The sequence below is a fragment of the Canis aureus genome, chromosome 1 (genome assembly GCF_053574225.1).
Source record: "Canis aureus isolate CA01 chromosome 1, VMU_Caureus_v.1.0, whole genome shotgun sequence".
Lineage (NCBI taxonomy): Eukaryota > Metazoa > Chordata > Mammalia > Carnivora > Canidae > Canis > Canis aureus.
The window spans coordinates 101467165-101490014 of NC_135611.1; the positions used below are offsets into that span (position 1 = coordinate 101467165).

Below are 22850 nucleotides of genomic sequence, written 5' to 3' on the forward strand. Positions count from 1 at the left end.
TGGTAATATTTTTAAAAGTCGTCCCTTCGCATCATTGAGTGAATTTTACTATTCCCTATGTTGTGTAGCAGTAGCTGGCTGAAAATAGATCATTTTACTGTCCTTTCTTCTCAAGGCACATTTTGGTTGGCAACTTTCATACTCACAGCTGCAAATGCTGGAAATTAGTTAAGATAAAAACAATGGTTGGATTACTCCTCATTTTTAGCACCAGGAACTAAAGTTTAAAGTGTATGTGGCCCATCATACTGTTAACAGCACAAACAACTGGAATAGTTATTAGATTCCTTTTTTTTTTTCTTTAGCAGCACTCAAAACAACTGGAATTGGCAAATATTTATGTGAGGAAGAGGTACAGGAAGCAAACTGAATTGTTAGGGGAAATACACCATTCATGGTAAGATACCACTACACACCTTTTAAGCACACCTTTTAAAACCGCTAACACCAAAAAGACTTGAACAAATATGATCATATTTCAATTGGCGAGAACAGTAGAAGAACTGGAGCAACCATTAGCACCTTAAAGACTCGGGCACTGCACTGCTAGGTGTATTAAACACACATTTTTCATTTCAGCAGTTAAAAAAAAAAGGTCCCACTATTCAATGCTGATTGTCACTATTAGTTATGGTCTGTTAATTCGGTTCCCTTTTAAGAGCCAACTTAAGACTAGTAGCCATATTAATAGTAATTGCCTGGGAGTCCAGACAGGTCAGAAGATTAACACACTTTATGGAGAAGTCTGATGGTTTCATGTCAGCACATGTTAAAATTGACCAGTACTAGCTGCTGCACTTTTTTAAATGCGTACCAATTTTAAGTGACCTTACAAAATACATTTTTTTCACATAAAAATCTGAACCTTTTTGGAAAGTAGGAATTTGGCAACCCTAGGTTCTATAGCTCCACCCCTATCATGAGGGGGAGCTCTGCTGCACTAGCTTGGCAAGCAATGCCACTGGAGTACAGGTCAACTGTGAGCCAAGTCTCCACTGCTCATAAAAGTCACATGCCTGCTGCCTTCATAGGTCTGAACTTCTAATTCTGTTTGTAACTCCCTCTCCCCCCACCTTTAACTGTAGAGCGAGGAGCCCTGGTCACAGGAACAGTTAGCTATAAAGGGCTCCAGAATTTCTGCAACGACCTTACTGTAAGCCAGCTGTGATGACTGGAAATGTTTGTGTAGGCATCACAGACCCTCCAGTTTGCTGGTTTTCCACACTCTTTATTTCACTCAGTGTTTTTGTACTTGAATATGGTTCCTGCCTGGAATCAGAGATACTGGCCTACCAAACATGGCTCTTTTTTGAGGCCTGGGGGCATTATGTGACCTCCAATGTGAAAAAGAGAAGCTAATCCAAAAAATACATGATTCTTAACAACTGTCCTCTCAGGGAGACTTCCAGACCCACAGAAAATGCTGACATCTGGATTACAGAATTGGTCACACAAAAAGGACTGCCCTGTAATCCATTCTAGGAGACCTTGGGCCACAATGTAAATCAGGCCAAAACTGTCTATTCTGTGCCATGATACTATATCCCCACCGAGGCATACAAAGTTGAGACACCCACAAAAAAACTTGCAGTGACAACTGTGGCAAGAGCCCTGGAAAGGTTAGAAAATATAACATAGCTCCCTACATGTTCAGATATGCAGTAGTGTTACTTTAAACACCCAGCTGGTTCTCTGCTATCTCCATATCATTCTAAATCCTTTCTCCGGGGTGAACTTTCTGGTGTCGAATGAGGTTAGACCTACGGCTAAAGGCTTTCCCACATTCAGTGCACTTGTAAGGTCTGGCTGGGCTGTGAAGTTTCTGGTGGTCAATCAGAGCAGATCTTTGGCTGAAGACTTTGCCACAGTGACTGCACTCATGAGGGTTTTGTGTGGCATGAACTTTCCGGTGCTGGGTAAGTTGTGTGCTCTGGCTAAAGAATTCTCCACATTCACTGCACTCATAGGGTTTTTCTCCAGTGTGAACTCTCTGGTGTTGAGTGAGGCCAAAGCTTTGGCTAAAGAGTTTCCCACATTCATTGCACTTGTAAGGCCTCACTCCAGTGTGAACTCTCTGGTGCTTGATGAGGGTGGAGCTCTGGCTAAAGAGTTTCCCACATTCACTACATTCATAAGGCTTTTCACCTGTGTGAATTCTCTGGTGTTTGATGAGGCTAGGACTTTGATTAAAGAATTTCCCACATTCACTGCACTCATAAGGCCTTGTTCCTGTGTGCACTCTCCGGTGTTTAATTAGGTTTGAGTTGGAGGTGAAGAATTTTCCACACTCACTACATTTATAAGGCCGTGCCCCTGTGTGAATTCTCTGATGTTCACTAAGGCTGGAACTTTGGCTAAAGAACTTCCCACAATCACTGCATTCATAAGGCCTTTCTCCAGTGTGAATTCGCTGGTGCCGAACAAGTGTGGGTTTGTTACTGAAGGCTTTACCACATTCATTGCACTCATAAGGCCTTTCTCCAGTGTGGACTCTCCGGTGCTGAACAAGTATATGTTTGTAGCTGAAGGTTTTCCCACACTCACTGCACTCATAAGGCCTCTCTCCAGTGTGGACTCTCTGATGCTGAGCAAGTCTGTATTTTCGGCAGAAGGCTTTCCCACATTCGCTGCACTTATAGTGTTTTTGTCCGTTGTGAAAGGGCTCTGCACAGCTGGTGTTCTTAGGTAGTGTCCCCTGGCTATGAATGAGCTGGTGCTGGAGAAGGCCTGAGCGATCAGGGAAGGGCTTCCTCGACATGTGGGCTATGCAGCTCTTCACGTTCCTTCTGAAAGATTTCTCTCCATTGTCCTGCTTCTGGCACTGGTGAAGCTTCCCCTGTGTCCCGCACAGTTTCTGGCCAGGGTTTGCTTCCAGGCTCTCAGCTGGATATAAGTCACCTTCTGAATCCAGGACACATGTCTCCTGGGTAGAATTTATCTGTGACTCTCCTACAGAAATATTCTGCTCAGAAAGTGCCTCCTCATCCTCTGTTCTCTGCCCACAACCTGAAAGCAGAGAAGAGTCAGGAGTTTTGGTAGAAGAAGACCACAAATGTGTGTCTGAAATCCCAAGAATAATGCCAGGGGATTGGGACAAAAGGAGCTTGGCGGAATGGGGTAGTTTGAAGGAGAAGGCTGGGTCACAGAACAGGGAGGACTCAGCAGGCAAAAGTCACATGGATGGAGTGTGGCATGGGGAGGAGAGGCGGAGTCCACAACTCACTTCTTACGAAATGTGTTCTTGCCAGGACTTTGGCTACCAGTGTTCAAGTATTATTTTAAGGGCATGGACACATTTAGTGTAGGCCAATATTGGAGAGCATAGCAGAAGGAGCGATAATTGGTGGAGGACCCAAAGAAGGACAGAAGACAGGGGAGGGATATATACACTCAGGTCTCTTCTGAATGGAAAAGTAACAAGTGGGCAAAGTATCAAGAAAGAGGAGGAGCCTCTGACCTTGGCATCAAACAGTGTAGAGCCCAGGCCATGTCATGTTCCTGACAGGATTCCCAGCTATACATCACATCTTCCCCCATTGGGGGTCATATCAACTTTGTCATGTATGCAGTGTTCTAGCTCCAACTGGACAACATGGGATTTAGAAGATGCAAGCCTTTAAGGGAAAGACAGGCCAGCTAAGAGGGCAGCACCAAGGCAACCAACCCCAAAACAACCTCAGGAAACAAAAGTAGCATGGAAACCTTTACTGAAAGAACTTCAGAACGGGGAGGATTGGAGCTATTTGTGAAAAGAGCTGTAGTATATATGCCCCAGCCTCGGCACCCAGAAAGAGGAGGAAAGACAGATCAGCCCAGGGAACTGGGGCTGGTGTGAGGGGGCCTTACCCAATGATGCAAAAAGTGCAAAGACCTCTAGCATCACATCACGGTACAGGTGTCTCTGAGCCTCATCAAGAAGCCTCCATTCCTCCTGGGAAAAGTACACAGCCACATCCTCAAAGGTCAAAGAGCCCTGTGATGATGAGGACAGTTGTGTCCATAAGCAGCCTCTTCTGCAGGACCCTGTAAACTACCCTGAACCCCAGCCCACATTCACTCACTTTCCTGCTCATCATCTTCCTTTGTTCTCCAACTTAAGCAGTATCAACAAAGAGGCAAGTGCTCAGACAGATGCCTTCTGAGCTCTGGGCCTGAGATGCAGGATCCCCATCCCTTTCCTCAAGACATCTAAGAGTCCCAAGAATCATGCCTCCCAGACAACCATGTTGGGCCTAGCATTCTCTTAAATTTCTACTCATTGGATCATACCTCCATCATACAGCAAGCATCTGATCCCCATCACTACTTGGCCCATGATACTGACTTTTGTCTGTGTGTGAAATCTAGGAAATGCTTCAAGTGCAATAGATCCCAACTTCCAATGGCCTCCAGCCCTGCACAGAAGGGGCTTCACCTGACCTTGTTCTTGGCTTAGACCACATGCAGACCTAAATACCCTTGGTCACATTCCACTTCTATATTGCACATTATGTCTTTTTGCCAGTTCACCAGGTACAACCTATGTCCCAATAACACACTTTATGTAAGCTAATCTGATGACCTCCTGACAGAACCACCACAAAAGCCTGGTTGGGTGAGTGCACAGAAGAGTGAGTAAAGACCAGTGTGACTTTACCAACTCACCTCCATTATTGCTGTGGTCTCACAATTACTCCCATGAAAATCTGGCTACCTGTCGGAGTTTCCTCTCCCCATACCTCATGCTACATTCCTGCTAATTCTATTCTGGCTTGTCTATCTTTGTGCCATCTATCCTCTGCAGCTCTCCTCCGTTGTCCTCCAATGGCAATGCCACTATGATCTGAACATGCCTCCTCCTCTATCAGATCCAGAGTCCTATCTCAGGATACACACCAGATGCCAGTGTGGATGTCTTGGGAGCTGGATGACCAGCTATCCATTTGCCACCCATCCGTGGGACTCTCTGAAACATATGAGACTCAACATAGTCCAAACCTAATTTCTTGATAGTCTCACCCAAATGTATCCCTACAAAAGCCATGGAGTCATCTTTGAGGTCAGCCCTACATTAAAAACAAATCCAGAAGCCAAATATTTCTCCTACCTCATCTACCACTTTGGCCCAGCTACAATGAATACCAATCTAGACCACAGTACTAGCCGCAGTAATGACCCCCTTGTCTCCCTCTCTCCCAGTCTTTGGTGTATTCTATCATCAGGGGTGGCTTCTGAAGACCTTAGCCAGATTTGGATTTCTCCTCTGCTCCCAAATTGGGTGGCTGCTACCATCACTATCAGAGCAGAACCCTGACTCTGATCTCCTTGCCTTCTGTTCTCAGCAGACCTAACAAAGACCTATGAGACCTAGAACACTCCCCTTAACACTCGCATCTCAGTCTTGCCTCCAAGCCCAAGGCTTGGTACATACTGATCCCTAAGACAATCTTTCACAGCTTGCCCTGTTGCTGGCCCAAAGTGAGAATCTCTCTCCATACAACCTCTGACCTGGGCTTAAGGGGTTATTTAGAGTCTCTAAACACCAAGGGCAGGAAGAGTACAGGAAAAGTTCCAGGACACCTGACACTCACCAGTGCAGGGTCCATAAGTGCTTCTGCTGAAAGCAGAACCTGCAGGAAGAGCAGGGCCATGTTAGTTTAATTCCCATCAGGAATACAGACAAAAAAGTGAAACATTTAATAATTTTAGGTAAAGGAAGCTGAAAGGGATAAAGAAAGCACTTATAAAGGAAAGTATAAGGTGTTATGGAGTTATGCCAAAAGCATGCACGCATCCTCAGGAAAGTCTTTCTAGGAGTACAGAGCCTGTTAAGGTTGTGTTGTGTTTGAGTAACATCCCTCAGGTTAATGAGTAACCAGAAAAAGAGATAAATTATGTCCAAGTTTATGTCTGGGTGGGCCTCTGACCCTTCCATTTTATTCCTTATTATTCTGATTCTTCCTGTGCCAAAAATACATTCTTCTCTTTCTCTACTTTGTAGTTGGCCCTAATAGCTGGTCAGGTACATGACTCCTTATACTTCTTTTTCAATTTTTTCAATAAATGTTCAGAAAAATATTGCGAATATATTCTCTCCTGTGGTAGAGAACTAAACCAAACTACTATTTACTTGATTATCCATTCCAAATGAATGTCTGATAAAGAGGTTGTTGCTGGAGCTCCAGGAAAGGTGCTTTGGCCTCCTGCAGTTCAGAGTAATTGCATTTCTCAACTTACAGGAAAGGAAACAAGCTAGGACCTAACCTTGTTCCATTCTCCATTTTATCCTTACAATTATTGAATTTTGCCTATTTTAGCAAAATATCCTATCATCATTTCCTCTAGCAGTAGTACCAGAGGAAGATGATAAAAAATGATAATCACTTAAAAAGCAAAAATCTTGTGGGTGTAGAGTATAAAAATTTACAATAACATTGTTTATCAGATAAACACTTTACAGTGTTTACAGATAAAATTTGTAACATGACATAAAGATCAGAAAGGGAAAACAGTTTAACTACAATAATTTTAATAAATCTAAACAATTTAAGAAAACTACATCATTAGAGAAGAAGAATCTCACAGAAAAATGCAGCCAAACAGACGTAAAGGGTAAGATTAAATGAGAAAGAAATAACAAATCTTGACAAAATTCATAAGAAAGAGTACCAAACAAAACGAACAAACAAAAGACTGTGGAGAAGAGAACACACATCTAGAGTTCATAAACTGGAGCCAGAAAACCCAAACCCAACAGTACTAAAAGATTCAGAGCAACCAAAGCTAAAAAGCTTGATGTTATGCATGTTACTTAAGGATGCCAGGGGGCACCTGGATGGATCAGTCCACTAAATCCAACTCTTGGTTTCAGCTCAAGTTGTGATCTCAGGGTTGTGAGATGGAGCGCCCCCCTCCCCAAGATGCCCGGGATTTTCATACTCCCTCTGCCCCTCCCCCAGCTTCGTGCTCTCTTAAAATAAATAAATCTTTAAAAAAAAAGATTTAAAGATTTATTTATTTAGTCATTATTTAGTCATGAGAGAGAGAGAGGCAGAGACACAGGGACAGAGGGAGAAGCAGGCTCCATGCAGGGAGCCTGATGTGGGACTCGATCCCCGGACTCCAGGATCACACCCTGGGCCGAAGGCAGGCGCTAAACCGCTGAGCCACCCAGGGATCCCCTAAATAAATCTTTTTTTTTTTTTTTGTTAAAATACCTGTGTGTCCCAAATATTTTAGAATTTGAGAAGTTTCTTTTAAAGTGACAAGGCTACGTAAGTAAAAATAAACATTAAACATCACTTTGGCATGCAAGAGTAATTGTTCCTAAAGAGGTGATAACATTATAAGGCTGTTCTGGTAAGAAAACTATACACACAAAAATTAGGTTGAAAAGACCAGAGCTCATAAAATAGGGCAATCGTGGGTCTTGATGCTTCAGTGCCAGTACAGAGCATTAAAACAGCAGCTTATAAAACTGCTGTGTAGCAAAACAAATTTAGACCTCCACTTCAAATGCACACAAAAAAGTAATTTCAGCTGGACATGCTTAGCTGGGAAGACAAAAATTACATCTTGTATGAATGAAGAGAATAGATTTTTTAAACCAAAGCATCATAGTAAAGAATCCCACTACAATAAAGGGCTCCTGTTGTCATAATAACTGAAATGGCAAGCTAAACAGTTGAGTAAAAATTACACAAATTCTTGAATCCTCCAAAATTGTTAAAATAAATTTAAAATTTTAACACTTAATAAACTGAAATCTTCTGTATGTAAACAAGAATTCCGGCAAGCACTTTCTAAGAAGGCAAAAGTAATGGTAAGCATTAAAAGCAAAACTCAGTAAGGCTGACCTCACAAGCCTGACACTGCCTAGAACTAATAAGACTGTAGAAATTCATAAATATTGTAAGCTGCTACTGGTATATAGATTGGTAACATTTTAGAAAGCCAGTTTGGCATTATAAAGTAAATTTAAACCTCAGACTGTGGAAATCCATATTTAATATATATATGCTAGACAACTGTGTGTTTGTATATCCTAGAAAATGTGGATATAGTAGCAATGTTTTTATAAATGCAGAAAACCATGGGCAAAAACAAAGACATGTTTTCCAAGTATCCATACCATAGAATATGGCACAGAAAAATGGATATATGTAAAAAGTTAGTCACAATATACTATTGTGATGTGATTGTGATGTCAGTCCTTTCATAGTGTTTGAAGTCACATGGAAACTATTAATACTAGATGCTGAGTATTTCCCACATAGTTGCTCAAACTGTCAAGACAATAAAATATGCTTACTTGAAACAGACAACAGTCTAACTTGGGAGACTGGGATAATAGTGGAAAGACTTGCACAGCTGGCTTCTCGGTCTTATTTATAACTCATTTCCTCACTTGGCCAGTGTGAATATAATTAGAACGGAGAGATCAGGTCGGCAGAAGGTCTCAACCCTACAAATGCTGTTTTCTTGTGCGGACTCACAGGAAAAGAGGTGGACTCTCCCAGGAGCTACTACTTGACTATCCCTGCCAACAGCCCAGCCAAAGAGAAGCCACTATACTCACGACGCCCACTTTGCCCAATGAGCTTTGTTCAGAGCAGCTCTTTCCAGACTTGCCTGGATGCAATACTCTTGTATTCCCGAGTTAAACCCAAATAAACCCATTTTGGGTGGTAAAAAAACCTGCCCGTTTTATTTCTAAGGTTAACAGCAATAATTACAGGTACTAATTTTACAGGTGGTTATTCAACTGCACACGTACATTCTGTGCAAGTCTTTTCAGGCAAGTCTTATTTCAAAATTTGGAAGATCAAAGTAAATAGGACCCTCCTGAGGACAAAAACACGAAATTCTAATGTAGAATGTAGAGTTGGGTGCTGGCCCAGAGAAACGCAGCGCTTACCTGAATGGGAATCGCCACGGCAGCTGTGGCCGGGTGCGGGGGGGAGGGACACCGTGGCAGCGTAGCCTTCAGTCCCGGCGACAGCTACGCCGAATCTCAGCGGAGCCGGCGCAGCGCATCCTGAGCCCTCACCTCAGGCGGGCCAAGGATCCCGACCGGAGATAGGACCAAGTTTACAAGATGTCGCTGGAGGCCTACGCCGGAAAGCTCGCCCCGTCGCTGTCCATCGGGCGGAAGTGCCTCTCGTCGAGCCCTCATTGGTCCAGTGGAGGGGACGCCCGGCGCACTGCCTTCCGGGTAATGTAGTTCTGACGGAGCTACGGAACCCCTACAGGTCTCCATTCTTCCTGACCCCGGGGTGTTTTCTAGCCACACCAAGAAAGGGGCTGGATCGGGATCTCCGCAGGTTTTGAGGGCGGAGCGGGGCGGGGCTCTGGCTTCTTGGAAGGGTCACACCCAGATTTCCGTGGAACGTAGCCTGTGCTGATCACAAAACAGACACGTTTTCAGACATTCCCCAAAACTACAAACGGTCACTCAGACACAAAATGCATCCAACCACAGCTGAGACCTAAAATACTCTTACTGCTTTTCAAGTACATGTTAGAGCGGAATCAATTGATTCTGTAGTTTTTCTGTTAGAAAAAAGGTAGAGAGGTGCCTGGGTGGCTCAGTTGGTGAAACATCTGACTTTGGCTCAGGTCATGATCTCAGGATCCTGGGATTGGCCTGCTTCTGGCTCCCTGATCCGGGGGAGTCTGCTTGACCCTCTCCTTTTGCCCCACCTCAACTGGTGCTCACTCTCATATAAGTAAAATCTTCCTGGGGATTATGTCCAGCCCTTTCTCCAAGTATTCCATTCCCTACTCCATCCATTCTATTCTAAGATTCTAAGCCCCATCTGAAAAGAGCGAGTGACTTACCACATGGGGAAAGGAGGCTTCTGAACACTGAAAAACGGAAAAGGATGAAGGCTGTAAAATGGTGCAAACATTATGAAAAACAGTTCCTCAAAAAACTGACCATATTGCCATATGATTCAGCAATTCTTTTTGAGGATATATGCAAAAATAATTGGAAAGCAAGGTACTGAAGAAATCTTTTTTGGAAAGTAAGGTGTTAAAAGAAATATTGGTATACTCATGTCCATAGTAGCATTATTCAAAATAGCCAAAAGAGGTAGAAGCAACTCATGGTCCATGGGCAGATGAATGGATAGAGAAAATAAAGAAAATGATGTGGAAAGGCCAGGGAAGGCAAAAATGGCTAGTTAGGTAATGGAATTAGGTTTAACAAGATGAAAAGAGTTACGGATATCCATGGTACAAGGTGACCATACTTAACATTCCTGAACTGTACCCCTAAAAACAAGATGGTAAATTTCACATGATGTGTAATTTACCACAACTTTTAAAACTATGTATTAGCTTTTTTTTCCCAGTGCTAATTTAAAACATACTTTTGGCAGAAATCTTTCCCCATTTGCTCTACTCACAAGTTCAAATTCTTTCTCTGGTCCTGAATGAGATGGGAGTCTTGGCTCAAGAATTTCCCACATTCCCTGCACTCCCAATGCCTTTACCCAGTGTGAATTCTCTGATGCTTAACGAGATTGGTTTGCACTGAAACACTTCCCCACGTCAGCTGTACTTGTAAAGTGTCCTCCAGTGTGCATTTTCTGGTGACCAATGATGCAATACTTAGTAGCAAAGGCCTTGCTATATGCTGAATTCATAAAACCTTATAAAACCTTGGCGTGGTGTATTCTCTGGCGTTCAGTAAGACCAAATTTTCCTGTAAAGAAGTCTCAAAAAAAAAAAAAAAAAAGGAAGAAGTTTCCACATTTTCTGATGCTGAAGGAGGTGGGACTTTCTGATGAAGGCCTTCCCACATTCCCTGCACAAAGAAGGCCATTCTCCAGCGTGAACTCACTACTGTTTAAGGAGACTGGAGTTATATGTAAAAGACTTCCTGCATTCACTGCACTCTTTCTACAGTATGAACTTCCTGGTGACTAGTAAGTGTGGATTTTCCCACACTGGCTACACTTCAAAACCCTTCTTCACAGTGATTGCTAAAATGTTTACTGAGGTTAGAGTTGTACCTAAAAACATCCCATTTTCACTGCACTCCTAAGGCCATTCCCCAGGGTAGACTTTCTGGTACCCTACATGTATATCTTGAGGCTGAAGGCTTTCCCATACCAAGTCCACTTACAATCATTCTGTCCACTTTCAAAGCCCTCTCTACTTGGTGTTCCTGTGTGGCTTCAACCCACTGTGAGTGGCTAGCAGGGTAGTAAGGCTGTGAAGTCCTCTCTACTCTCCCTCCATGCCAAGGTCTTATCTGCCATATAAGCTACAAGGTCCAAACAAAGGGCTCCCTTCATCCTTTATGGAAAGTTACCTCTAGTCTGCTTCTTTTGATGCTGCTGCAGGTTTGCCCCATGAGTGCACAGGCCTTGCTCAGAGTGTGTTCCATCATGCTCAGCCAAGCACAAAAGGTCTTTTAAGAGCAGGCCACACATCTCACGGGCTGGGCCTCCAGGATGGATGGGCCTGGCTTTGGGGTCCTGACTAGTGACGCTCCTGCAGAAACACCTTGCTCTGAAGGTGCCTCCTCATCCTGGGCTCCATGCCAGCAACCTGGAAGCAAAGAAATGCTGGTAAAGTGCATACTAACTCTGTGGGGGAAGAGACAGCCCCATCAGGAATGTGTGTCAGACACACCCATGGATGAGGCCATGGGCCTGCTGATGGGCAGGGGGGCCTGGAGACAGTGAGAGGAAGGCCTGCTGTGCAGAGCTCAGCCTCGCAAGCTCCCAGGATGAGAGAGCCCTGGGGTTCTAGGGAAGGAAGTGAGGGGGAAGTGCAGGAATGAGAGGTGGGCTCCCAAACCCCTCCCCTGCCAATGACTTTCAACAAGGCCATAGCTGCTGGTAACTGGTGAGCACTGATACAAGACTGGGTACAGACAGAGGAGTGTGTGATTCCAACACAGTAGCTGGTATTCAGAGACTACTTAAGGATATTTGCAGCCTTCCAAGGAAGCAATGAAAGGGAAAAGATGAGAGCCGAAAGTAAGAGTAGAAATATTAGTGAGGAAAAAAAGGTAGAAATGAGATGTGGCTACTGTCCACTGTCTCCATCACACAATGGTAGATGCAGAAGAGATGCTCCATGGGACAGCCACATTCTTTTGAGCCTCTCTTGATGTTGCAGAAGTAATGTCTACCCTATCAGGTGTCTGGGGCCCTCCTATAACTCACTGTGAGCAACCGTCTGGGCCAGGAAAAGGACGGTCCTAGGGGAAAGACAGGGAAAGGGAGTGGCCAACACCCACCCAGAATGACCTACTCCACACTGACATCCCACATTTTAAATTTGCAAAAACTTCAGGGGAAATCTGGCATTGTGATGCCCCCAGCTATGGTTTTCTTTTTCAATATTCCCCTGGCTATTTGGGGTCTTTTCTGATTCCACACAAATCTTAAAATAATTAGTTCCAACTCTCTGAAGAAAGTCCATGGTATTTTGATAGGGATCCAGTGTCTGGGTGACTCACATGCCCGGGGGCACGAGGGTTAAGAGGGTTCCCAGTCTGAGGGATCCTGGTAGGTTCTCTGTTCTGGGGAGTGAATTTCTCCATGTCCTGCTGTGTTCGAGGGTTTGTGGTGTATGGGCGCCTGGTCAGCCAGGGATCTGGAGCATCCATTTGTCCACTACTGAGCTGGGGCAGGCAGCTTGTGGTCTGAGGGCCCGTGTTCTAATGGCCCCCACTGTGTCCAGTGATGTGGTGACTCCTTCTCCCGGGACTTACTTGTTTCATACAATGCCTTATCTGCCGGGTGCCTGGAGGCACTGCAGACACTGTACACATGGGGGTGGAGTGGAGGTTTAGGGCATTCATGTGCCCTGTACTGAGCTGGGTTGGAGAGCTCCAGAGAAGCAGTGAGTGCCCTGGGTTCCCTCAGGACGGGGACTCACAGCTTTCCTGTGTTGAGCCCCAGGTTGACCCCAGAGGTGTCGGAGAGGCATTTCCCCTCTGCCTGAGTATCCATGGTACCGATTCCCGGTGTCCCACTCCCACAGTCCACATGAGAATATGTCCGTGAGCAGCCAGGCCAACCTCTCAGTGGGAAATGGGAGCAGGAGTCGCCTGCTGTCGGTTCCTAGACTCTCAGGACCACAGAGGGGGATGAATGGATGTGCAAACATGCAGGTGGAGCCCAAAGTTTTGGCGAGAGGACTGGGGCAGGAGGGTGGTCCGGGGGCTTGCCATGGGCATGGGCAGAAAACAGGGCAGACAACCTGAGGGAGAGCAGGAGATCTGTGGCTGAAGTGCCATCTCTGTCATCACGGGGACCTGCGTGGTTGTCATGCTTTCATATCAGCCCAGGTACATCAGAATGCCTTTCTGTGATGTCACCGCCATGCCCTGGCCAATCACGCACGCTCTCGGGGTGGCCTGGTTTAGGTGGCCAATCACCATGCAGCTCAGGTGGCCAATGTCAGATGGCTTTCTCATTGACCCTCCTGAAACTGTTGCCTAGAAACAATTTTAAACGGAAAACAGAGTAGGAGGGGGCAAGATGGCGGAAGAGTAAGGTCCCCAAGTCACCCGTCCCCACCAAATTACCTAAATACTTTCAAATCATCCTGAAAACCTACGAATTCAGCCTGAGATTTAAAGAGAGAACAGCTGGAATGCTACCGTGAGAAGAGTTCACGCTTCTATCACTGTAGGAAGATGGGGCGGGGGAAGAAAGAAAGAAACAAAAGGCATTCAAGTGGGAGGGCCCCGCGAGGACCCGGGCTAAGGCCACAGCGAGTGTCCCCAGGACAGGAAAGCCCCGTCCTGGAGAAGCAGGGGTTTCACCAATCTTCCCGGGAGTTGGAGCAGGATCCCAGGAGGGGTGAGGATGCCCTCAGCCTCCCTGGGACACTAACAGAGCACCAGCGCGCCAGGGAGAGCGCGCCACACACTGCGGCCGAGCTCCCTAAAGGGCTGCGGCGTGCATCCGTGCATCCGGCGGGGCCCGGGAGCAGCTCGGAGGCGGCTCAGGCAGCGGCTCCACAGGGAGCTAGCTGTGCGGCCCGGGGCGCAGCTCGGAAGCGGCTCAGGCAGAGGCTCCGCGCAGGGGGCTGCACGGCCCTGGGAACTGCTCAGAATGCGCTCGGGCAGAGGCTCCACATGGAGGGGGCTGGGCGGCCTGATTCTTCACATTTCCTCCGAAAATCCCTTCTACCATGGACTTGACATCCTACTTGATAGAATATTCATCCTTCCAAACAAAGCCAAAAACCATGGGCCCATCCCTGATTCCACCTTTCCATGTCATCTCCCAGCCTCCTCACTCTGTGGCAACTCTGTGCAGAATGCACCCAGAAAGCAACCCCCCTCCTTCCTGTCTGCCACTAAGCAGCAGTCACCTGCTGGAGTGTCTATCTATAGACACCAGTCTATCCTCCACTCTGTAGCCATGGTAATCTGTTGAAGTTTTGATCAGATCATTACCTCCTCAGCTCCAAACTTTCCCTAGGTCCCACTGTCCTCAGATTAGAGGCCTAGACCCCAAGGCTGTCATGCTAGGCCTGATCGCTGTGTGTCCTGACCTCTCACCCTACCAGTTGCCACCTTACCCCCTATCCCAACAGATATAAACAGTCGGGAAGCTTCCTAAACAATGCCAGCTAAGTCTCAACTGCAGGCATTTGAACACTGGATCTGTTCCCAGGATGCACAGTACATCTTACCTGGTTGGTTGCCAGCAATGGAACTGACCTGCAGAACCCAGATTGAGTTCAGGACCCTGGACTTTGTGGTACCACAGGACTGTCAGCCCTGAAAGAGAGAGAAGAACAGATGAAGATTCTTGGAACATCACCATTCCCTATATTGGATCACTTGAACCACTGGGGTGGAAGTTAGGGTGGGTGAGAGCCTGGGACACTCTCATCTCATTGGTGCAGGGTCCAGAAGCATTTGTCACCACAATGGGACCCTCTGGAAGGAGGCAGGCCAGGAGAACTGGGTAACCAGGGTAGGATCTTATCAGCTGAACCCCCACCATGGTCCAAACTGAGCTCCTCAGGCCTCAGTGCTGCCTCTGACTAGCTGTGTGACTCTGGAAAAGACTGAACCTTCCTAAGCATCAGTGCCCTTATTCCATAAGATGTGAATAAGACTGTTTTGCACCTTGTAGGGCTGATATAGATACCACACATATGCAGTACACACTATGTAGCCACTATCACTGTCCACAGCACCAATGGTTTTGTCTAAGTTCTCAGTGCAAGTGAAGTGGTTGGGCTTTAAAATTTTGATTATGTATTTTTCCCACATTTTAAGATTTTAAGAGGATGTGATACACAAAACTTACATCATAAGACAATACTCAAAGGTAAGTTAACATTTAAACCAATGGTTAGGGCAGCCCAGTGGCTCAGCGCTTTAGCACTGCCTTTGGCCCAGGGCGTGATCCTGGGGACCCAGGATCGAGTCCCATGTAGGGCTCCCTGCGTGGAACCTGCTTCTCCCTCTGCCTGTGTCTCTGCCACTCTCTGTGGGTGTCTCTCTTGAATGAAAAAAAATAAAATCTTTAAAAAATAAAAAAAATAAACCAGTAATTAAAGGGGATGCCCAGGTGGCTCAGCAGTTAAGCGGCTGCCTTTGACTCAGGGCATGGTCCCAGAGTCCCAGGATTGAGTCCCGACTTGGGCTTCCTGCATGGAGCCTGCTTCTCCTTCTGCCTATGTTGTCTCTGCCTCTCTGTGTGTGTGTCTCTCATGAATAAATAAATAAAATCTTCTTTAAAAAAATTTAGGGCGGGGCCTCGGGAGCAGCTCAGGTGGCAGCTCCACACAGAGGGGGATGCGGGGCCCTGGGAGCGCAATTCCAGCGGCACAGGTCCTGGATCCCAAGGCCCCAGGGGACATAGCCCAGGATCTGGCACTCCCCTTGGGACAGGCGGAGGCTGGGAGGACACAGGACAGCAAGGACGCTCTTGCTGCCCCGTGACCCCAGGCTGTGCAGATCAGCGCCCCCCACCCCTGGAGCATCCAGGCCCCTGCGGACTGGGAGATTGCAGTAGTTACTGCAGGAGCTGACTCCAGGGCTGGAGAGCTGGCCACTATTGTTGTTCCTCCTGGTGTCACCTTGTGCCTGGCACTGAGCAGGGCTGCCAGGGAGCAGGGGCCTCACAGGATAAACAGATCCCACTGAACCGTGCACCTGGCAGGGGGCGGGGCATCGCCCCCAGGTGCACACACCTGAGAATCAGCACAGCAGACCCCTCCCCCAGAAGACCAGGTGGAAGGACAGGGGAAGAGCAAGTTCTTAACCAAGCAGTGCTGGGAAACTCCAGGGGAAGTCAAGGGACTTACAGTATATAAAATCAGAATATATAAAATACTCCTCCTTGTTTTTTGTTTGTTTTCCCCCCTTTTTCCTTCCTTTTTCCAGTACAACTTGTTTTTAGCCACTCTGCACTGAGCAAAATGACTAGAAGGAAAAACTCACCACAAAAGAAAAAATCAGAAACAGTACTCTCTCCCACAGTTACAGAATTTGGATTACAATTAGATGTCAGAAAGCCAATTCAGAAACACAATTATAAAGCTACTGGTGGCTCTAGAAAAAAGCATAAAGGATTCAGGAGACTTCATGACTGCAGACGTTAGATCTACTCAGGCCGAAATTAAAAATCAATTACATGAGATGCAATCCAAACTGGAAGTCCTAATGATGAGGGTTAGTGAGGTAGAAGAAAGAGTGGGTGACATAAAAGACAAGTTGATGGCAAGGAAGGAAGCTGAGGGAAAAAGAGAAAAACAAAAGATGATGAGGAAAGATTAAGGGAAATAAATAACAGCCTCAGAAGGAAAAATCTACATTTAATTGGGATTTCAGAGGGCGCCGAAAGGGACAGAGGTCCTGAAACTGTATTTGAACAAATCATACCTGAGAACTTCCCTAACTTGGGGAGGGAAACAGGCATTCAGATCCAGGAGATAGAGAGATCCCCCCTAAAATTAATAAAAACCATTCAACACCCTGACATTAATAGTGAAACTTGCAAATTCCAAAGATAAAGAGAAGATCCTTAAAGCAGCAAGAAACAAGAGATCCCTAACCTTTATAGGAGAAGTATTCGGTTAACAGCAGACCTCTCCACAGAGACCTAGCAGGCCAGAAAGGTCTGGCAGGATATATTCAGGATCCTAAATGAGAAGAACATGCAGCCAAGAATGCTTTATCCAGCAAGGCTCTCATTCAGAATAGAAGGAGAGATAAAGAGCTTCCAAGATAGGCAGAAACTGAAAGAATATGTGACCATCAAACCAGCTCTGCAAGAAATATTAAAGGGGACTCTGTAAAAGAAAGAGGAAGTCCAAGGAAACAATCCACAAAAACAGAGACTGAATAGGTATCATGATGACACTAAATTCATATCTTTCAATAGTAACTCTGAACGTAAATAGGCTTAATGATCCCATCAAAAGGCAAAGAGTTTCAGACTGGATAAAAACGCAAGACCCATCTATTTTCTGTCTACAACAGACTCATTTTAGACCTAAGGACACCTCCAGCCTGAAAATAAAAAGTTGGAGAACCATTTACCATTAAATGGTCCTCAAAAGAAAGCAGAGGTAGCCATCCCCTTATCAGACAAATGACAGTTTTTCCCAAAGACTGTAGTAAGAGATGAAGAGGGACACTATATAATACTTAAAGGATCTATCCAACAAGAGGACCTAACAATCATGAATATTTATGCCCCTAATCTGGGAGCTGCCAAGTATATCAATCAATTAATAACCAAAATTAAGACATACTTAGATAATAATACACTTATACTGGGAGACTTGAACTCAGCACTTTCTGTAATTGACAGATTTTCTAAGCACAACATCTCCAAAGAAACAAGAGCTTTAAATGATACATTGTACCAGATGGATTTCACAGATATTTACAGAACTTTATATCCAAACGCAACTGAATACACATTCTTCTTAAGAGCAAATGGAACTTTCTCCAGAATAGACCACATACTAGGTCACAAATCAGGTCTTAACTGATACCAAAAGATTGGGATTGTCCCTTGCATATTTTCAGACCATAATGCTTTGAAACTTGAACTCAATCACAAGAAGAAATTTGGAAGAAACTCAAACACGTGGAGGTTAAAGACCATCCTGCTAAAACATGAAAGGGTCAACCAAGAAATTAGAGAAGAATTAAAAAGATGCATGGAAACTAATGAGAATGAAGATACAACCATTCAAAATCCTTGGGATACAGCAAAAGCAGTCCTGAGGGGGAAATATATTGCCATACACGCATCCATAAAAAAAACTGTAAAGAACTCAAATATAAAGCTAACCTTGCACCTAAAGGAGCTGGAGAAAGAACAGCAAATAGATCCTACACCCAGCAGAAGAAGAGAGTTAATAAATATTCTAGCAGAACTCAATGAAATAGAGACCAGAAGAACTGTAGAGCAGATCAACAAAACCAGGAGTTGGTTCTTTGAAAGACTTAATAAGATAGATAAACTATTAGCCAGCCTTATTAAAAAGAGAAAAGACTCAAATCAATAAAATCATGAATGAAAAAGGAGAGATCACCACCAATACCAAGGAAATACAAATGACTTTAAAAACTTATTATGGGGGATCCCTGGGTGGCGCAGCAGTTTAGCGCCTGCCTTTGGCCCAGGGCGTGATCCTGGAGACCCGGGATCGAATCCCATGTCGGGCTCCCGGTGCATGGAGCCTGCTTCTCCCTCTGCCTATGTCTCTGCCTCTCTCTCTCTCTGTGTGTGACTATCATAAATAAATAAAAATTAAAAAAAAACTTATTATGAGCAGCTATATGCCAATAAATTAGGCAATCTAGAAGAAATGGACGAATTTCTGGAAAACCACAAACTACCAAAACTGGGACAGGAAGAAACAGAAAACCTGAACAGGCCAGTAACCAGGGAGGAAATTGAAGCAGTCATCAAAAACCTCCCAAGACACAAAAGTTCAGGGCCAGGTGGCTTCCCAGGGGAATTCTATCAAAGGTTTAAAGAAGAAACAATACCTATTCTACTAAAGCTGTTCGGAAAGATAGAAAGAGATGGAATACTTCCAAACTTGTTCTATGAGGCCAGCATCACCTTAATTCCAAAACCAGACAAAGACCCCACCAAAAAGGAGAATTACAGACCAATCAATATCCCTGATGAACATGGATGCAAAAATTCTCAACAAGATACTAGCCAATAGGATCCAACAGTACATTCAGAAGATTATTCACCATGACCAAGTGGGATTTATCCCTGGGATGCAGGGCTGGTTCAACACTCATAAAGCAATCAATGTGACAGATCATAACAACAAGAGAAAAAAACAAGAACCATGTGATCCTCTCAATAGATGCAGAGAAAGCATTTGAAAAAATACAGCCTCCATTCCTGATCAAAACTCTTCAGAGTGTAGGGAGAAGGAACATTCCTCAGCATCTTAAAAGCCATCTACAAAAAGCCCACAGCAAATATCATTCTCAATGGGGAAACACTGGGAGCCTTTCCCCTAAGATCAGGAACACCACAGGGATGTCCATTCTCACCACTGCTATTCAACATAGTACTAGAAGTCCTAGCCTCAGTAATCAGGCAACAAAAAGAAATAAAATGCATTCAAATTGGCAAAGAAGAAGTCAAGCTCTCCCTCTTTGCAGATGACATGATACTGTACATAGAAAACCCAAAAGACTCTACCTCAAGATTGCTAGAACTCGTACAGCAATTCAACAGTGTGGCAGAATACAAAATCAATGCCCAGAAATCAGTGGCATTTCTGTACACTAACAATGAGAATGAAGAAAGAGAAATTAAGGAGTCAATCCCATTTACAATTGCACCCAAAAGCATAAGATACCTAGGAATAAACCTAACCAAAGAGGTAAAGAATCTATACCCTAAAAACTACAGAACCCTTCTGAAAGAAATTGGGAAAGACACAAAGAGATGAAGAAATATTCCATGCTCATGGATTGGAAGAATTAATATTATGAAAATGTCAATGCTACCCAGGGAAATTTACACATTTAATGCAATCTCTATCAAAATACCATGGAGTTTCTTCAGAGTTGGAACAAATCGTCTTAAGATTTGTGCGGAATCAGAAAAGACTCCGAATAGCCAGGGGAATATTAAAAAAGAAAACCATAGCAGGGGGCATCACAATGCCAGATTTCAGGTTGTTACTACAAAGCTATGATCATCAAAACAGAGTGGTACTGGCACAAAAACAGACACATAAATCAATGTAACAGAATAGAGAATCCAGAAGTGGACCCTCAACTCTATGGTCAACAAAGCAGGAAAGACTATCCACTGGAAAAAAGACAGTCCCTTCCATAAATGGTGCTGGGAAAATTGGACAGCCACGTGCAGAAGAATGAAACTATACATTCTCTTATACCATACACAAAGATAAACTCAAAATGGATGAAAGATCTAAATGTAAGACAAGATTCCATCAAAATCCTAGAGGAGAATACAGGCAACACCCTTTTTGAACTTCGCCACAGCAACTTCTTGCAAGATACATCCATGAAGGCAAGGGAAACAAAAGCAAAAATGAATTATTGGGACTTCATCAAGATAAAAAGCTTCTGCACAGCAAAAGAAACAGTCAACAAAACTAACAGAACCTACAGAATGGGAGAAGATATTTGCAAATGACATATCAGATAAAGGGCTAGTGTCCAAGATCTATAAAGAACTTATTAAACTCAATAGCAAAGAAACAAACAATCCAATCATGAAATGGGCAAAGACATGAACAGAGATTTCACAGAGGAAGACATAGACATGGCCAACAAGCACATGAAAAAATGTTCCGCATCACTGGCCATCAGGGAAATACAAATCAAAACAACAATGAGATACCACCTCACACCAGTGAGAATGGTGAACATTAACAAGACAGGAAACAACAAATGTTGGAGAGGATGTGGAGAAAGAGGAGCCCTCTTGCACTGTTGGTGGGAATGTGAACTGGTGCAGGCACTGTGGAAAACTGTGTGGAGGTTCTTCAAAGAGTTAAAAATAGACCTGCCCTACACCCCAGCAATGGAACTGCTGGGGATTTACCCCAAAGATACAGATGCAGTGAAACGCCGTAACACCTGCACCCCAATGTTTATAGCAGCAATGTCCATAATAGCCAAACTGTGGAAGGAGCCTCAGTGTCTATCAAAAGATGAATGGATTAAGAAGATGTGGTATATGTATACAATGGAATATTACTCAGCCATTAGAAATGACAAATACCCTCCTTTTGCTTCGATGTGGATGGAACTGGAGGGTATTATGCTGAGTGAGATAAGTCAATCGGAGAAGGACAAACATTATATGGTCTCATTCATTTGGGGAATATAAAAAATAGTGAAAGGGAATAAAGGGGAAAGGAGAGAAAATGAGTGAAAATATCAGTGAGGGTGACAAAACATGAGAGACACCTAACTCTGGGAAATGAACAAGGGGTAGTGGAAAGGGAGGTGGGCGGGAGGTTGGGGTGACTGGGTGACGGGCACTGAGGGGGGCACTTGGCGGGATGAGCACTAGGTGTTATATGTTTGCAAATTAAACTCCAATAAAAAATTTTAAAATAAACCATGATTAAGTATTTGAATAAATTTAATAAGTCAATGGGTTCATTTCTAATTGCTTGCCTATGTGTACCTATTTGCAGGGATTTTGCTTCATTAGTGTTCAAATTAATAACTGTTTTATACATTCTTAAGTTAAAGGGAGGCACTGAGCACTACTAGTCCTTGTACTATAATCCTTTGAAGACAGCAATCAGGAAGTCCTTGACTGGACAGTGGAGGGGAGGAAAGGCAGCAGTGGCCTGGTTGGGGACCCAGCTGCTCCACTAACTCAGCTGACTTTTGCCTTGTTCCACAGGGAGTGGTCTCAAAGGTTTGCTTAGCCTACAAGGTGGAGAAGTTACACCAACTCCTACAGCAACTCATACCTCAGTCTCCATGCCAGGCCTGCACCTTACCTCACCCGGACCTTCCTTTCTACATACACATGCCAGAATACACCCTAAGCCGGAACTGCTCCTCTCTGAAGGAACATCAGGGATACACACACACCTGTGTCCTGCCCTCTGGTCTCAAGCCTCAACCCTCACTGCAGAGCCCATCTAAAATAACAATCTTAAGAGTCTCCTTCTTTAGGGGTGCCTGAGTGGCTCAGTCAGTTAAGTATCCAATTCTTGATTTTGGCTCAAGTCATGATCTCAGGGTCAGGGGCTCAAAATCCAGGTCCACCGCCATGCTGGGCATGAAGCCTACCCAATACTCTCTTGCCCTCTCCCTCTGTCCTTCCCCTCCCCTTCTAAAAAAATGAACTTCAGATGGTCTTCTAACTCCCTCCTTTTACTCACAGACATTGGATGCAGCAGGAAACCTTATAGACTCTATGATCTATCCAAGCTCTTATCACATCTCTCCTCTAGTGCTGCTCTGGTCTAGCTCTACCACAAATTCTCCTAGATCTATTGCAGTGTCTGTCCTTTTCGTGGGTCTCCTTGCCTCCATATACCATGCTTTATTCAACAACTTAACATTTCAAATCTGGATATGCCCCTAAATTAGGTTGCTGGATTCCAAGAAGTGTGTGTATGTGTGTGTTTGTGTCTGTCCTCACACAATACCAAGCAAAAAAAAAAAAAAAAGATTTATTTACTTGGGCAGGGGGTGGAGAGCGGAAGGAGATGTAGAGAGTCTTAAGCAGACCATGTACTAAGCGCAGAGCCTGAGGCGGGACTCAATCTCATTACCCTGAGATCACGACCTTAGCCAAAACTAAGATTCCAAAGCTTAGTAGACAGTGCCAGGTGCTCCAACACCAAGCAATTCTTAAAAGCCAGCAAGATGGCTTTTCAAT

The 22850-nt window shown here is 44.6% G+C and overlaps 1 protein-coding gene across 9 annotated transcripts in view; it reads right to left on the bottom strand.

The window, feature by feature from the left end:
• Positions 1 to 273: 273 nt before the first annotated feature.
• LOC144322708 (uncharacterized) overlaps positions 274 to 22850 on the bottom strand; it is a 35788-nt gene continuing 13211 nt past the window's right edge. For 3 of the 9 annotated variants that reach the window (XM_077913032.1, XM_077913048.1, XM_077913041.1), the window contains exons 2-9: positions 14653 to 14740; positions 13207 to 13444; positions 11303 to 11541; positions 9820 to 9846; positions 8897 to 9379; positions 5571 to 5609; positions 3847 to 3973; positions 274 to 3006 (exon numbers count right to left, since the gene is read on the bottom strand). In XM_077913032.1, the coding sequence (XP_077769158.1) occupies positions 1712 to 3006; positions 3847 to 3973; positions 5571 to 5585 (1437 nt within the window). In that variant the 5' untranslated portion in view covers positions 5586 to 5609; positions 8897 to 9379; positions 9820 to 9846; ... (1 more) ...; positions 13207 to 13444; positions 14653 to 14740 and the 3' untranslated portion in view covers positions 274 to 1711. Of the gene's footprint in view, positions 3007 to 3846; positions 3974 to 5570; positions 5610 to 8896; positions 9380 to 9819; positions 9847 to 11302; positions 11542 to 13203; positions 13445 to 14652; positions 14741 to 22850 lie in introns of those variants that run through there. The other 6 variants (XM_077913068.1, XM_077913057.1, XM_077913064.1 and 3 more) reach the window with 6 other exon arrangements.